We start from the raw sequence: 16,717 nt of genomic DNA, 5'->3' as shown, positions 1-16,717 counted from the left end.
GAACACATGTCGGCTTGGTTTAGGGATACTACCTTTGGATCATAGGAGTGAGGTGACAAGCATATGAATGTGCAATATGGATCAATTAAAGCAATTATTCTTGACTCATTTTATCTGAAATACAGCGAAACAGTCTCATTTAAAATTGCCGAATACTCTCCGATGTGTTTCTTCATGGGACTTGCTTAGAATTCAATTGTCCACACAGTGTTGTGGAAATATTTCGTCAGCTGCTGCGTTTTTAGTGACGTTTTATTTCATTTTATTTTATTTTACATTTTCACCCTTGAGGAAGAAGAATTAAATGGTTCTGCTGCACTTAACATCTCGCTAAGAACCTGGCAGAAAACGTCAAGAGTACATGCTAAATTTGATACTTTTAAAACAATCTCTTTAATCACAACAAGGACTTTATGTACAATTTGCAGCAATCTGTGATAATTATCAGTTATTACAATGTTTTTTGGTGCATATATATATATATATATATATATATATATATATATATATATATATAATTTTGATACGCAACACATTGTACAATTGGATTTTTCTACACATAAAGTATGTTTTATTATTTTGTAGATTTTTGACAGAGGTGAAGTTCCAAGCAAAGAAATCAAATAAGGAACACTTCGTAGAGAACCCGATAAACGCATTCCACTTAATGTATCGCATGTACAATAGATGGAACCAAATTTCAAACCTGATATTGTGTGATGACTGCTTACAGAATCAGGCTGCAAAGAGTAAGCCCTTCTAATAATTTATTTGCTTCCTTGCTTGATTGTTTGATTGCTTCATTCACAACTATTATTATTATTATTATCATTATTATTATTATTATTATTATTATTATTATTATTATTATTATTATTATTATTATTATTTCCAGTGGCCTAGTGGTTAGAGCGTCCTTTTCAGATGCGGAAGGTCGTGGGTTCGATCCCCGGCCGAATCATACCTTTGACTTACAAATATGGTACTAACAGCTGCCTCGCTTGGTGCTCAGCATTAAGAGGTTAGAGTTAAGACTGGTCGGCCTGGTGTCAGGATAATGTGACTGGGTGGGACATCATGATACATGTCTGAGGCATGATGCCCTAGTGCTAGACATCACTATCAAATGCTACAATGCAGCGATGTAGCGATATGACTGAAAAATTGTTAAAGCTACGTTATAAATAAAAAAAAAACAACACACACACACACACACACACACACACACACACACATTATTATTATTATTACTGATGGTGGTGGCGTTGTTTTAGAGTTGAACTGTTAGACAAGGCAGCTGGGCGGCACAATTCGCGGAAAGACAATTTTTTTTTTTAAATAGGAAAATCTGGGTTTTTTCACAAAAGTTTATCAATTTGTATAACAATGAAAGCTGTAGTTAAATTTTGACATTATTCAAATGACTTTGGTTTTAGGTCATTGTTTTGGGGCAGTGGGGGTAGGGGACACTAGCTATCACTGTGACATGAGCCGGTAAAGTCATCTGTGTCGCTGACTTGTCGTCTTTCTTCTTGTCAACGTGAGTATCTTTTTTTGTCGTAGTGGCACATTCGTTCGTTGAAGTTATCACGAACATATTATGTAAAGAAGAAAATATGATGTAACATTGTTTTAGCATTATAGATCGATCTAGAGAAAGATGTGATTGTAGAATGTTCACGGTGTACAATAAATACTGTTGAATTTTTTTTAAATCCCACCCCCCATTGGATTGTATATGAATCAGCTACTACAATATTGACAATTGGATCAATCAAAATACAGGTATCCATAGAGACAGACAGACAGACAGACGGACAGACAGACATACAGTGACAGAGACAGACAGACATATACATAGACATAGACATAGACAGAGACATATACAGAGACAGACAGACATACATTGATATCAGCTTTTATCCAGCCGACTTAATTTTGAGTGTTTTGATCACTTCGTGCATTGATGAGGTCCATAAGGAACAGCGACCCTCTCCCTCTCGGTGAATAAGATCATGTTAAATTGATATATTTGTCATTTCTAGTAAACGATAGATATTACTGCAAAAGCAAATGAATAATACATCTTCCTTTAACAGTCGCCGTAGCTCCCACATTTCGACATCGGGAAACAAGAGTGAAAGAAGTTAAAAAAATCGGAATTAAAGTTGTAGTTTAATCAAACGCATGTTCCTCCACATTGGACTTCACTAAGATAACTTGGGCAGTATAGTTCAATGGAGATTACTAATATAACGATTTCATGACTAAGGGTCAGTTTGTGTGATTTCATGACCATGATCAGTTTATGTGACTTCGTGACCATTGGTCAGTTTGTATGATTTCCTGACTAAGGGTCAATGTGTGCAATTCGTGACGAAGGATTAGTTTGTGTCACATGTCAGTGAACTGGTTGCCGTCTTCTGATTGGCTGTCTGCAAATGACTGATTCTGACTGTTATTTTACATGTATTCAGGCACGGTAAACAATTTTTTTTAAGAGAGTAGACTTTCAATGAACGTAAAATAAATGGTCAATCCATCACGTACCAAAGATACACAGACAAACAAACAATATGATAAACATGCACCGAGCCAGGAAGACAGACAGGCAAGTCTGACGAATAGGTAGACAAACAGATTGACTGTGATTTATCAAGTCGGAAATACACAAGCTGAGACATAAATATGGAGATAATGATTGGAAAGAAAGGTGGGTGAGCAGAGACAAACAATTTTATGCTGATATAGAAAGAAACCTTTAGAGTACGAGACTTCCACGGCTTCAACTGGACTATTTGTTTATTATTCTGCTAGCGCAAAACAAAACTATACTTCTCTCTCCTTCGTTTACATTTTCGTGTTTTAAAATTGTTTTGTACAAGAAAGCGATCCATACATTTTATCTTAACAAGTCTCCTTTTTACAGAATATGCGGATACCATGTCTCGCATCGGATTGGATACCCACCTGAACGTCACTGAAAACGACGTTATCGGGACTGCAATGGCACTGATTCGATTGTGGTACGTATACAACCTCGACACAGAACTACTGATACGTGGTCAGATAATGGATACGATTACCGACCCACTGACGTCAGCTGATGTGCTTTTTATAACCGATATTGCCGATGAACAAAACCAACATTACGCTGCGATAAAATGGCTAGAGGCCCTATTAAAGACAATACAGTCAACAGAAGGCAATGAAGATAACATAAAAGAGGTGCAAGTGGTTCGAAGACTTGCAAGTGCGTACGACAAGGTGAGTCTAATGTAGACAACTAATGTAGGTAAAGTCCCAGATTTATTTAAGATCCATTGCTCAGAAACTGTATCAGAATTCGTGGTACACACACACACACACACACACACACACACACACACACACACACACACATATATGTATTAAACGGCTTAAACGGCTTCTTCCCAAGAGAATCATTTGCAAATTAAACTTGAGTTACGGGTAAAATTCTATTTAGAGAATTTGAATAAGTTCTTTAAAATACAGTATCGGCGACAGTTGTATAACGAAGGTGTCGCAGCTAAAATGCCTGTGGAATATACAAAATCCAGCCATATTCCAAAGGTACTTCCACCTCAGCTTTTAACATAAACATTTGCTGATAATCATAACATGGAATTCTCGTTCGTGAAAAAGTTGATGAAGCTGGGCAATTGCAATAATATTTGAAGATTTTATCATATGATTAATGGATAGAAACTAAATAGAGCGCAATCATCTTTCCAGTTAAATATTTGTGTATATATATATATATATATATATATATATATATATATATATATATATATATATATATATATATATATATATATATAATACATATAACACTCTAAACAAACGTTTGATAAACTATGTACATAATTGTTGTGTACTTAATTATTCGCAACAGTATGGAATGCCATGGAAATCATTGGAGATTCTTGAACTTTACAATGAATTTGGTGAGTATAAATCCCAAAAACAATTGATGCAAGGTACATACCAATTTACAAAATGACATTGTTCGTATATACAACACCCTTTCCACATATCCACAGTGGGATTTGGTCTTAGGTATACGGCCTCATTTAGCTTTTGTTACACTTTTATTTTGTTATCATTTCTGTATTATCCTCGTTATTATCAATCCTTGTCTACCCGAACAATTCCTGCTTGCTTATTTTATCACGTAATAAAAGCCAGACGCAATTTCATTTGCAGCATTTTTATATTGTGTCCTTATCAGCGACATTTACTTTTTATTCACTTAGTTCTGTTAACACTGTAGATTTACTCCTGTGGGACAATCGCAAAAGGAATTGCTAATGAGAGAGAGAGAGAGAGAGAGAGAGAGAGAGAGAGAGACTTTAAATGCAACTAGGAGATAAAATAAATATTACTTTTAATTTCTGTTTCATTTCAACAAATGTATTCCCTTGATATATAAAGAAATAACAACGGTATCAGACCAAACGTTATCCTGTTTTTCTTTACACTCCTTCGTAAATAGTTTATAGTTGATAATTTTGGTAATCGAGAAGGAATAGAATTGAACAGAATTTTCATATATATTTCATGACATTTAAGGATGAATTTTGTAGATATATTCTCTACGCGATTTATATTTATTGAGGACAAAATATCACAATAGCCTTAATCCTATCTATTGCTTTGAATATTCGGTAGCTTGCACGAAATTTAAATATTTTACACCGTTATTATAGTCCGAGATTTACTATCATGGTATGGCGTACCTTATAAACTGCAATCAACCAAAATATATTTTTCCTGGGGAACCGGGGTCAATTGTAAATAAAAATACCCTCCTAAAACAGTGGACAAATTCTGTTAAATTCTAATAAAACGCCATTCCCGTGGCTTTTACCGTAACCCGATCCTTTGAAAGGATGCAGTAGCAATTTTTCACACTCTTTTATCCACTGACGTCCATCTGCTCATCCCTCGAATGCGATGTTGTAATAATGTACAGACTACCCTGCCCAGAAGAAAGCTAGTCGTGAGCTGTATGGTTTGTTTTTAATAATCATTCTTACAATGTTAACAAAGAACTTACACTTGCTGGCTCCTTAGATATTCCACAAAACATACAAAATTGCAGAGCAATTGTGTTACAGCTTATGATGCAAGGGAGGTAACTTTGTCGTGTTTCGTACTCTTTTGTCTCTCAGAATAGCGAGACCAGCACTGGCATGAACTTAGTGAAAGAACAAAGTTGCAAAATAAAACACAATTTCAATATTACCATTTCTAAACCACGCGCTAGTTAAATTTCAAATGAAAAGAACGTCTCTTTCCTCACTAAATGCATTTTTTGTAACGGAAATATATGTTTATAGAGCAAGAATGTATATGCTCGAATGGGAGAAAACTCCAACTTCAGATTGAGCAAGGGGCAAATGACGCAAGGAGTAGACCTTTGTGTAAAAGACAAAGCAAAGAAATGTTAAATTTTAACATAGCATTGTTCGATCTATTATTATACACGTTAAATTATATTTTCTCCTATTTAAATTTAGCTACTTTGATTAAATGTTCAACTCTAACCTGTTGCCTGAAATACGTAGCATAGGTGAACACTCCAGACATTGTACAGTGACACACTACTGTTTGAATCCGCAACCTTCTGGTCGCGGGTGAGGCTAATCTTTGAGCCACATCTATTCCAGACCCCGTATTCGCGACGGTTTCTAGCACACTAATCAACAGTCATTGTTGTTGTAGGGTTTAACGCCATTTTTCAGCACAAGTTAGTCTATACATGGCGGCCAGTATAAATGGTGGAGGAAGAACCCAGGAAAACCTCGGAAAGAACCACTGACCCACGACAAGCTACTGGCAAGTTTTCTCACATACCCACATTGGCCGAACCCGAGACTTGACTCCACGCAGACAGAGGTGAGATGGCAATGATCGGTAACGGTGAGCGCTTTAGACCACTCTGCCACTCGGGACCCCATTAATAGTCATAGATTAAACGCTTGGATATCATTGGTTTGAGGTAAAATGTAATACATGCTTTGGTTTAAAGCTGTGTAATCTAAATGATTTTGATTACTGGATTATTTGCATTACAGTACATAATAAACATAATGCAGTCAGTTATATAAACCAAATTCTTCACTATAGATCTTACTCGATGGAGACATAAGTGCCTCTTCTCTTCTTCTATTTTTCATTGCGTTTACGAAAGATTCTTCTGACGAAAAGGTCAAGCGAAACATTGTGTATTTTCGGGGCAAGTTGGAGAAGATGCCATTGCCAGACCGAAGAAAGAACCTGACCTGCGATGAATCGGAAACGAGAGAACATTACTACAGACTCTGCAGAGGACAAGTACCAAGGGTATGTACAAACCAAATCTTACCGTTGTTCTTTTCATATAAAAAAATACAGAGGCTATTGGTTCTAGATTCCAGTCTAGAGCGTGACACATTTTAACACGAATGCTCGATATTGACTTGGAAAAATGATGGCTCGAGATGTCATTCAGAGCAAAGGAAATAGTAAGTAGAGAAGTATAGAGACACACACACACACACACACAACACACACACACAAATATATATATATATATATATATATATATATATATATATATATATATATATATATATATATATATATATATATATATATATATATATATATATATTACTCTTTACACTTGTTTGGGAGGGGAATGAAGAAACTTGTACGTATACAAGTCATCAATGCACAAATTAAATTCTGTATACCGCGTTTATTTCCTTCATTTTTCTACGTTTATGTTGAAATTTGGTACACTAGTTGTAAATGTGCTAAAACCATATTACTTATATTAGGCAATAATTTGGACACAATATTTTTAAAAAATAAAGCAAAAGTTGCATTTTCTAAAATTATTTACATGTGAATGCGAAGACTGGAATTTTAGCAGCAGGCAGAATTACACATATTGCTTTAGAACACTACTTAAATGTCAAAAGGCTGAACTCAATGTGCATTTTTTGTTTAGGCCTTAAGGATGCTTTCTTCAATGCTTAGCGACTATCGAAGAGAAAATAATCTTTTTGTTAGTGTTAGTGTCTACAATAGGATACAATGTCAGCTCACTGATGCAGTTGGTTTAGTTGTACTGTGAAGGACTAACAAAACTTGCACTGATTATATTTGTTGTTTTGCATCTGTAGCAACACTGAAGCAAACTTATAAAGTTTGGTTGCATGTGCTAAAGGGTGATTACTACAATTTATCTTTCAACAAGGCTGTCCAAGTGAAGAGTTGCATGGCACTACTGTGGGTTACATATGTAAAGTTCAAACACAATGAAGCATCCTTGGTATGTTTGTGTCGTTAGGAAGCATTCCTCACATGTCCATCTGTATATATCAAATTGTTTAAATTATGAAATATTGTTTAAATATATAAATACTCAAATTTATCAAATAAAAAGATAAAATGTGCAACAATTTTGGCGCAAACATATCAGCCTAGGTTGTTGGTTTGAAAGCAAAACCCCCAAACCCCGTTTGAAAAAAAAGTGCATCTTCTAATATGTCAATAAATGGATCTCGAGAAAATATGAGAAATTCGGAGATCCTTTAGCCATTTCAGGAAATGCTGTATATATGATAATAGTAATAGCTGTTGCTGTTGTAGGGTTTAACGCCATTTTTCAGCACAAGATAGGCTATACATGGCGGCCAGTATTAATCGTGGAGGAAGAACCCAGGAAATCCCCGGAAAGAACCATAATAATAATAATAATAATAATAATAATAATATCATGCAGGTTAGATAATTTCTAATTCGTACTCTACGGAGATTCGAACCCAGGTCCGCGGGTAAACGGCACCCATCGACTTGCCTGCACACACGAGCCCATATTCCCTCACCAAATAAATGATGTAACTCAATAGGTGTTGTAATGACTCGTGTGTAGCAGACACACTCGCATGACGACCTAGTAATGAATTTTCATGCATCTACACAGCATTCCGGATTCCTATGAAAGAAATCAAGGTATATATAATTAATTATAGAGAATTATAAATATACACCAGACAGAATGGAAAGTGCTACCCCTGAATTCCTATAGAAGAATGCTTGATAATAGTAGGCAGAATTAATATTTTAATACAAATAATACTATAATACAGGTTAGAGGATTTTTAATTCGTACTCTACGGAGAAATTCTCTATATTTAATTATATTTCTTGTTATATGCCAGAGAATCCTCAGTATGATAAATTTATATTTATTTCAGTTAGTGGGCAGGCAAATTCCATTTTACGACAAAGGCATCTAACATGCTAAACTATCGCATTTTCAGTCATATTCTGATTGATGACCAGACCAGACCAGGAACCCTAACGTATGCTTTTTGCAGCTCACTGTCATACTGAATGGACATCTCATACTCTTATATACATACAGTGGTCAAAACTGAAGTAATTAATGCACAAGAAAAGAATTCCTTATTCCCTAGGTCGATTAAGCATTACTTCATTTATGATGCCAGTGCCTGATTCAATTACCATTTCTCATCAAATTGGAAGAACCGATTCTCATCAAATTGGAAGAACCGAATAACCTGTATGCGTCCTCTTGCACTGTAGCACTTCCCCAAGGGTGGAGAAAACACAAATACTAACATCTATGCAATCTAAATTGTGTTTGCATCCGTACGAGATTTTAAATAAATACAAAGATATGTGACCAGGTGGCAAATTAATGTTGATAGAAACAGCCTTTGTAGAATAAAATCTTTTATAAACCTGACGGTTCACACTTTTCAAAGATCGCCAGATGTCGGGTGCTTACTTGCAGCTGCCTCGCTTGGCGCTCAGCATTAAGAGGTTAGTGTTAGGACTGGTCGGCCTGGTGTCAGGAAAATGTGACTGGGTCTGCGGCATGAGGACCCAGTGCAAGACGTCTCTATAAACTGTCACATTGCAGACATCGTCGCGATATTTCTGAAACTTGTTAAAGCTACGTTAAAAATCCAAAACACACACACCCGATAACGGACTGATTTACTGGTTTCATTTATATGCATACATATACTAGACAAGATTGTATCAAAGATGCTTAATTATAAACAAAATGTGTTGACCATGGATTTTATATGTTACGCAGTTCAAGGCATCAGTACACTGATTAAATTCCTCTTATATTCTTTCTCTATACCTGAAGAAATCTAGTGGATTTGTTAAAAAATCAGATACGCATCAAGACTTCTTATGTTACGCATTGACATGGATGCAACATATCAAGAAAACGGAACTGGTTATGCTGCATTTTATGGAAATAGTTGCATTTGAATTAGTACAAGTGATTTTTTGGGAACCGAATCATACCCGTATATGCTATGCCATACAATATTAAAGTCAAGACTCTGAACTCGGTAAATATTTTAGTCTCTGTTTAGTCTTTAATGCTGCTTTATAATGAATGCAAGTGGCTGGAAAATCTCCAGGAAGGAAAAAGGAAACAGTTTTAATGATTTTCTCATGGACTAAAACAATATACAACATTAACTGGTGGCTCAGTTAGTAGTACCTATCGGTCGCTCCTGGCACAATATATATCGTACTCGCTTATAAGAAGAGTCCACCTGCAAACTGCACAGATCTGGGTCTGTGCGGTTTGTAAGGAATAATCAGTAGCACAAACAGCGTAGATTCTAATCTTCCGGCGCATTATGCTACGGCAGATCAGTATTTTTATTGTTTGCAGTTTTAGCTGTCTTTTAGGCGAGTATATTCATTATTCAAAATTGTTTTTAATTTAATTAAGGTCCTCTGTGAACATCCCTTTAGAAGTCCTATCCCTATAAGCACTGTTTCTACATCTATTTCAGCCCATACAAACACTGTCTGAGTTGAAATGTGTGTACAAGAAGTCTATACTGCCATACTATCGTGTCAAGGAAGAAATCATGAATTGGAAACCCAGACTTTCCATATTATACAATGTGATATTTGATGACGAGGCCAATGTATTAAAAGAATTTGCGATGCCTAATGTACGTATCTCTTTGTTAAAAATATTTATAATTACTTATGGCCAATCAGGTCAACTAGAATCTCTCTCTCTCTCTCTCGTACGTACGTACACACACACACACACACACACACACACACACACACACAAACACACACACATACATACATACATACATACATACATACATACATACATACATACATACATACATACATACAATTGATCTTGTGTGGTTTAACATCTATCTAGCTTCCTTGAAGCTCTTGAAAAATGGATGAAAACTAAATTTTAGCTTAATTGAAGTCCATATTATTATTTTTCTGGCATATTTTAGCTCCAACGATCCGGTGTGATACTAACAGAGGACACAGTAGGATTCAGTGAGATTCGCATCAGCGAAACGTAAGTATAAATCCTGTACAATGTTTACATAATATTTCACGTTAACATAGCATTTCTAGCTCGTACATTCAAGAACAAGTGGACGTATAAACCATGTAAGGAGATGTGTAAGGGGCATTGTTCAATTTATGTTATGTCCACTCGATCCTATATCCACATAACATCTTTTGTGAATTTAAAACAGGAATGAAAAGCATCTGCTTAACATAGCCCTCGACATTAATTTTTAATCTGAAAATTATCAATATCTACAATTAGATATTATTATTATTATTATTATTATTATTATTATTATTATTATTATTATTCAGTGTCATCTTGATCAATACGACCGGTCCGGTGGCCTAGTGGTTAGAGCGTCCGCCTCGGATGCGAGAGCTAGTGGGTTCGATCCCAGGCCGAGTCATACCAAAGACTTACAAAAATGGTACTAACAGCTGCCTCGCTTGGCACTCAGCATTAAGATGTTAGTGTTAGGGCTGGTCGGCTGGTGTCATGACAATGTGACTGTGTGGGACATCATGCTACCTGTCTGCGGCATGATGTCCCAGTGCTAGACATCACTATAAATTGCCACACTGCAGACATTGTAGCGATATGACTGAAAAAGTGATAAAGCTACGTTAAAAATCCAAATCACAAACTTGATCAATACCTGGAAAGAAAACCACACATTTATTTTCTTTAACTTTGGAACCCTCTACATTTTAATCCGCATCAATAATCCGAAACGTTTGTCAAAACCTTTCAATCGTCATGACATTAATTGTCAAGGAATGTCATACCTGATGTGGTTACCCACTTCTACTCGCGCACGTACGGACATGAAAGATTATAATATACCCAAAAATGGAGAAAAAAATCATCAGCAGCAGCGACAACAACAACAATGACAACAACAACAACAATAAAACAATACTAATACTACTACTACTACTAATATTACTACTACTACTACTACAACAACAACAACAACTGGGGCCCCGAGTGGCCGAGTGGTCTAAAGCGCTCTCCGTTACGGATCACTGCCATCTCACCTCTGTCTGCGTGGGTTCGAGTCTCGATTTGGCCAATGTGGGTATGTGAGAAAGCTTGCCAGAAGCTTCTCGTGGGTCGGTGGTTCTTTCCGGGGTTTTCCCGGGTTCTTCCTCCACCATTAATGCTGGCCGCCATGTATAGCCGTGTGCTGAAAAATGGCGTTAAATCCTACAACAACAACAACAACTAATAAAAATAATAATAATGAAGAATTAATTATTCATTTATTAACACTTTAATAAAATCCAAAAATTGGATATACAAAGTTTTTAATCATCCTTAAAGATACATTCGCATAACAAATAATTTTTATGTGTATTGTATCGCCTCCTAAGTCTCATGGCAGAATTGAAAGGTCATTATGTTACAGATACAAGTGTCGAGTTCAAAGCCTTACACATGTAGCTGGTGAACTGAGTTGTTGTCACAATAGATTGCCCTACACATAAAGCAAGGACGCGATTTTTACGAAACATGAAACATTTTTCTTTCGCAAATAATTCCAAACATTTTTCAGAACTATGTTTAAAATCTGGTATTGTTTGATGATTGGATGAAAATTAAATGTAGATGATACGTGCTATAAACATAGCCAGAGGCGTAGCTGGGGGGGGGGGGCAGGGGGGTACATATGTCCCCGGGCGCCAAGGTACAGGGGCGCCAAAATGAGGCTTACAACGTTACATTATAATAAGTAAACAAGGGTAATATTCAAAAATGTGATTAAACGGGGATGGGGCTGGGGCGCCAATTTTATAGTTCGTCCCCGGGCGCAAAATGTCATAGCTACGCCTCTGAACATAGCAGATATTCTAGCCCTTTAGGTTTGGGATACGAACTATCTTTCGCAATCGCAGTATCTCAGATCTTTTCGCGAGAGAAAAAATAAGCTTAAATGAAGTATGGTAAATTAATATGTTAAAATCTCTGATCCCATATACGTTGGAGTGAATGTTATATATATTTAAGTTGTATTATTTGTTGGCTTTTCTTAACTATTATTATTATAATTATGTTATATACATTTATATTTAGTATTTGACCTTGTCCAAATTCAAGTTTAATGTGTACCTGATAAGGTATATTTATTTTGCAAATAGTAAAACATAGATAATATTTCTCTTGTGTGTCGATTAATTATTCATATAATTATTAATGTAAACACGTACATTATTGTGAGTTAAAAGCTGTAGTCTTGATGCTGTTGTTGTTGTTGTTGTTGTAGGGTTTAACACCATTTTTCAGCACAAGATAGGCCATACATGGCGGCCAGTATAATTGGTGGAGGAAGAACCCTGGAAAACCCCTGGAAGAACCACCGACCCACGAGAAGCTACTGGCAGGCTTTCTCACGTACCAACGTTAGCCGAGCCTGAGACTCGAACTCACGCAGACAGAGGTGAGATGGCAGTGATCCGTAACGGTGAGCGCTTTAGACCACTCGGGCACTCGGCCCCCCTCCCCAGTCTTGATGCTGACCTCAGAATCTTCTACAATTGAGAACTTTATTATTAAGGGTATTTACAGAAAATGGTAATTGCAACCAAAGCTGTATCATGTTGTTTATCTAAAATTAATATTTCAGTCCTGACAGCTGAAGAGACTCATTCTTATTACTGTGTTCATTTTTTTTTTTTTTTTTTTTTTTGATTCATTTATTTATTCATTTACTATGTCACTGGAAATACAAAGTGCTAATCTATATTATTCTTGGACTGGAACATTAATTTGGAATCATAGTGTACTCAGGCATGAGTATTTTGGATTGTGTTTTGTGAAACATCAAAAGAACACACTGAGAGTCAGACTCCTTGACTAATGCTCCGTATACTCAGCTGAATTCTGGGCCATCAACGAAACTCTGAAACTGATGAATGCACTCAACTGTGGCTCCGAAAACATCAGGAAAGCTAAAGGAATTCTACTCATTATTGTGCAAATGGGTCTTCGGCACAACATGTACGTGCAATGCTTACACTAGATGCGTCAATTTACACACAGCCAATCGCATCTGATACAAAGGAAACATAGTTGGGAGTGTACCGTTGCACCAAAGGTAACATGTTGGGTGTCCTTGAATTCCCGAGAACATAAATACATCGATATCGAATCAAATAGTTTCCGAGTGTGGTTAACGCGGGTGGGTGTAAAATTCTTTTATGAGGAAGGGTGAAAGACTTTTGTCGATTTGCCTTAGCAGGTTTTAACCCAGTCGTGCGTATGGTTTCATTGGTCAGCGCTGCTAGAAATGGCCGAAGCCCTGTCACCAACTCACGATATTGCTCTGCATGATTCTTAAAAAATTGTTGCGCGTACTTATGTCAGACTAATCTTTCATCAAATGTGTGATTGAATCGTTCCACAACAGCGTGTTGCTATGTAAATTAGCACGTCCAAGGCGAAACAGAACCTTATGTATTGCTAACTAAACAGCAACAGCTCTGAAAAAATTGCTTCTTTGGATCCATCTGTAGAAGTTGTGGCCATGTTAGCAACGAAGATATATAGATACGTTTAAAAGCGTCTGCGACACTTGTTAGTAGTAAATGGGGATACCCTACGGACAATGGGAATTAGCATTAAAAACACCCCTGGGACACTCTACGGACAAGGGAAATTTAACATGGCAAAAAATCGTGGGACACTCTACGGACAAGGGGAATTTAACATGGCAAAAAATCGTGGGATACTCTACGGACAAGGGGAATTTAACATGGAATTTTTTTTTTAAAAAAATTTTTTAAAAAAAGGGTAGGCAATGGAAAGGCTATCTCTTTTCGAGAAATATGGCTGGCCCTGAAAAGGGCCTTTGGTTTATGTTAATATGCCCTTAACATAAAGGGCATTTGCGACATCTTCTTGTCCTCAAACTTCGTCTTACAGCAGGGCCATACATCAGAGTCCTCTTGAGGCAACCTTGTCTCTCTATATAGACTCTTCTTATCCACAGGCTGCTGTTGGTCCTGTGGACAACGGTCCACTTGGATCGGACATACATGAGCATGTCCGTCCTGAACATCATTGTTGACACAAGGATTGAAGATTCAACGTCTGTCCACATGTTGAGGCTCCGAGAATAGGTGAATCAATGCAGTGAACGGCGCTTATTTATAGGGACAGGAAGGATTGAAACGGATTGAGTTCATTCACCAATCCGAACACGCGTTACAGAATTCAGTCAGCCCGCATCCAATCCGAAGAGTGCAGTCTGTGACGTCACGTAGTCTATATAGATTCGCTAGCGCTTGTGTGCAGTCAATCTATGCGACAGTGATTCAACATGACGGAAACTCAGAAAACAATCCATTGGGGTGCACCAGCAGGGGAGACTGCCCAAGGGAACTCGGACTTACTTTCAGAAGAGGTGAATTGGGATTTTGTGGATTTTCTCTCCTCGCAAGAATTTGTTCCGGAACCTTCGTTACCTTCTTCATTACCGCAAGTGGAGAATTTTAGACAGAGACAGAAAGAAGAATTGGAGAAATTTATACAACGACAAAAGGAAGCGGAACAGGCTTTTCTCCTACAGCAACAGCAACAAGAAGAAGAGGTAAGAAAAAAACAACAGCAAGAAGAAGAAGTAGCAGCAGCAAAGAAACAAGAGGGTGAAAATCAAACGGTCACGGTACTGTTGGACATTTTAGCGGAGTTAATAAGTCTGAAACAAATGTATCAGACTTCTTTATTACGACCGAAGAGAATACGACCTTCCCGAGCTAAACACGTCAACCCTGTGACTAAGCCTACCGTACCACCCTTAGTGATTTCAACTCAATCATCATCATCATTACGCAGTCCAGAAGTAGGCCTTGGCCGTGGCAAAGGCATAAGGCAGTTAAAGTTGATTGCTTAAACTCACCCCTTCACCATGAAGAAAAAGGCCCTTTTCAGGGCCACCCACATTTCTCGAAAAGAAATACAATTTCAATTTGCCAATAACTCATAAAAAAACCACCCATTTTACCCTTATAGTACGTGTCTGTGTATGAGTGCGTGAGTGTAGCTTCTTATTTTAAAATCACAACTCAAAGGCACTTACCTTTTATCATTCATTTATTCTTTTCTCCATTTTTTACAATCCAATTCACAACACAACACTTTAATATAAAGTTCATTGACTTCTTCTTTCTCCTTGTTTACTCTCTCTGTTTTTTAAATTTCTTCACCGTCTTTTCCTCATTTTCTTCCCTTCTTCTTTTCTTCTCCTGTTTCTTTGCCTCTTGTAAATAGAATTGTCTTTTTTCCTCAGAAGAATCCCTCTCTTCCTCTAAAGAATCCCTCTCTTCTTCTGAAGAATTCCTCTTTTCTTCTGACTCCTCTTGTTTCTTTTTTGGGCAATCTGGAGACCAATGTCCTTTTTCTTTACAATAATAACAGGTATCTTGACTTTTGTCTTTTTTAGTCCCTGTTTTTGTTCTTGTTTGACGGTCTGGACACTCTGAAGACCAATGCCCTTTCTTCTGACAGATATAGCAAGTATCTTGACTTTTGTCTCTAAAGGAAGGAGAGTAGTCCGTAGGCTGGTCTGAAGAGAATTTTCTAATGACCCCTCGCAAAGCTCTGACGAAACGTTCCATCTGGTTAGTCTCTTCCATCGTTGTGCTCGGCTTGAGAGTGAAATGAATAGTGAAAGGACAAGACACACACCCTTTTATATACGCTGGTCTGCTATGACTATAAAGTAGCTTATGGTGTTTGAACTTGAGTCATTTGACTTTTTGCTTTCAAGATGAAACGATCCCATTCATTCGAGAAGAAAGAAGAAGAAGAAAGAAGTAAGAGGCAGAAACGTGATCTATCGCCTCGTACCAGGGCTGAAATCTTGGCACAAATTCATGCCAGTGATTTTGAAGAGGACATGAGTGAACCAGAATCCGAACCCTCTAAACCAAGTCCACCACCCTTTGTCAACCCTGAAAAGTACTATTCCATTCGAGAGACGGAAAAGCGCTCCTCTAGAAAATTTAGAACCACGGCTTACAAATACACGGTGAAGTTTAAAGATTTCAAGGCTGAAGTGCCGTTAGAGAAAGCAGAAGTGTTCATCACCGAGGTGTGGGATTCTTTGCTCACTGCACTCAAGCGACAATGTCAACCCAAAGAAGACGATCGCTTGAGACTTTCCATACAACACGACGGTTTGAAATCCCCTGTTTGGATCGAGTTTAGCACCCCTGCAGAATTGACTGCTTCCAAAGTCATGGACAAGATTCAACACGTGCAACAATCTAATGATCAGTTTGACATCACCGATGGTAA

General features: G+C 37.2%; 1 protein-coding gene across 1 annotated transcript in view; it reads left to right on the top strand.

Annotated features, from left to right (window-relative positions):
- The window catches only part of LOC149803432 (prolyl 4-hydroxylase subunit alpha-1-like), a 58,274-nt gene that overhangs the window by 5,004 nt on the left and 36,553 nt on the right, over nucleotides 1-16,717 (top strand). The window contains exons 2-7 of the mRNA XM_089953138.1: nucleotides 586-749; nucleotides 2,930-3,267; nucleotides 3,920-3,971; nucleotides 6,221-6,372; nucleotides 9,873-10,037; nucleotides 10,353-10,420. Of these exons, the coding sequence (XP_089809264.1) occupies nucleotides 586-749; nucleotides 2,930-3,267; nucleotides 3,920-3,971; nucleotides 6,221-6,372; nucleotides 9,873-10,037; nucleotides 10,353-10,420 (939 nt within the window). The remainder of the gene's footprint in view (nucleotides 1-585; nucleotides 750-2,929; nucleotides 3,268-3,919; nucleotides 3,972-6,220; nucleotides 6,373-9,872; nucleotides 10,038-10,352; nucleotides 10,421-16,717) is intronic.

Source organism: Sinohyriopsis cumingii, chromosome 3 (genome assembly GCF_028554795.1).
Source record: "Sinohyriopsis cumingii isolate HCF-2022 chromosome 3, ASM2855479v2, whole genome shotgun sequence".
In the NCBI taxonomy this organism is placed as follows: domain Eukaryota; kingdom Metazoa; phylum Mollusca; class Bivalvia; order Unionida; family Unionidae; genus Sinohyriopsis; species Sinohyriopsis cumingii.
This window is presented reverse-complemented; position numbering and strand designations above follow the sequence as displayed.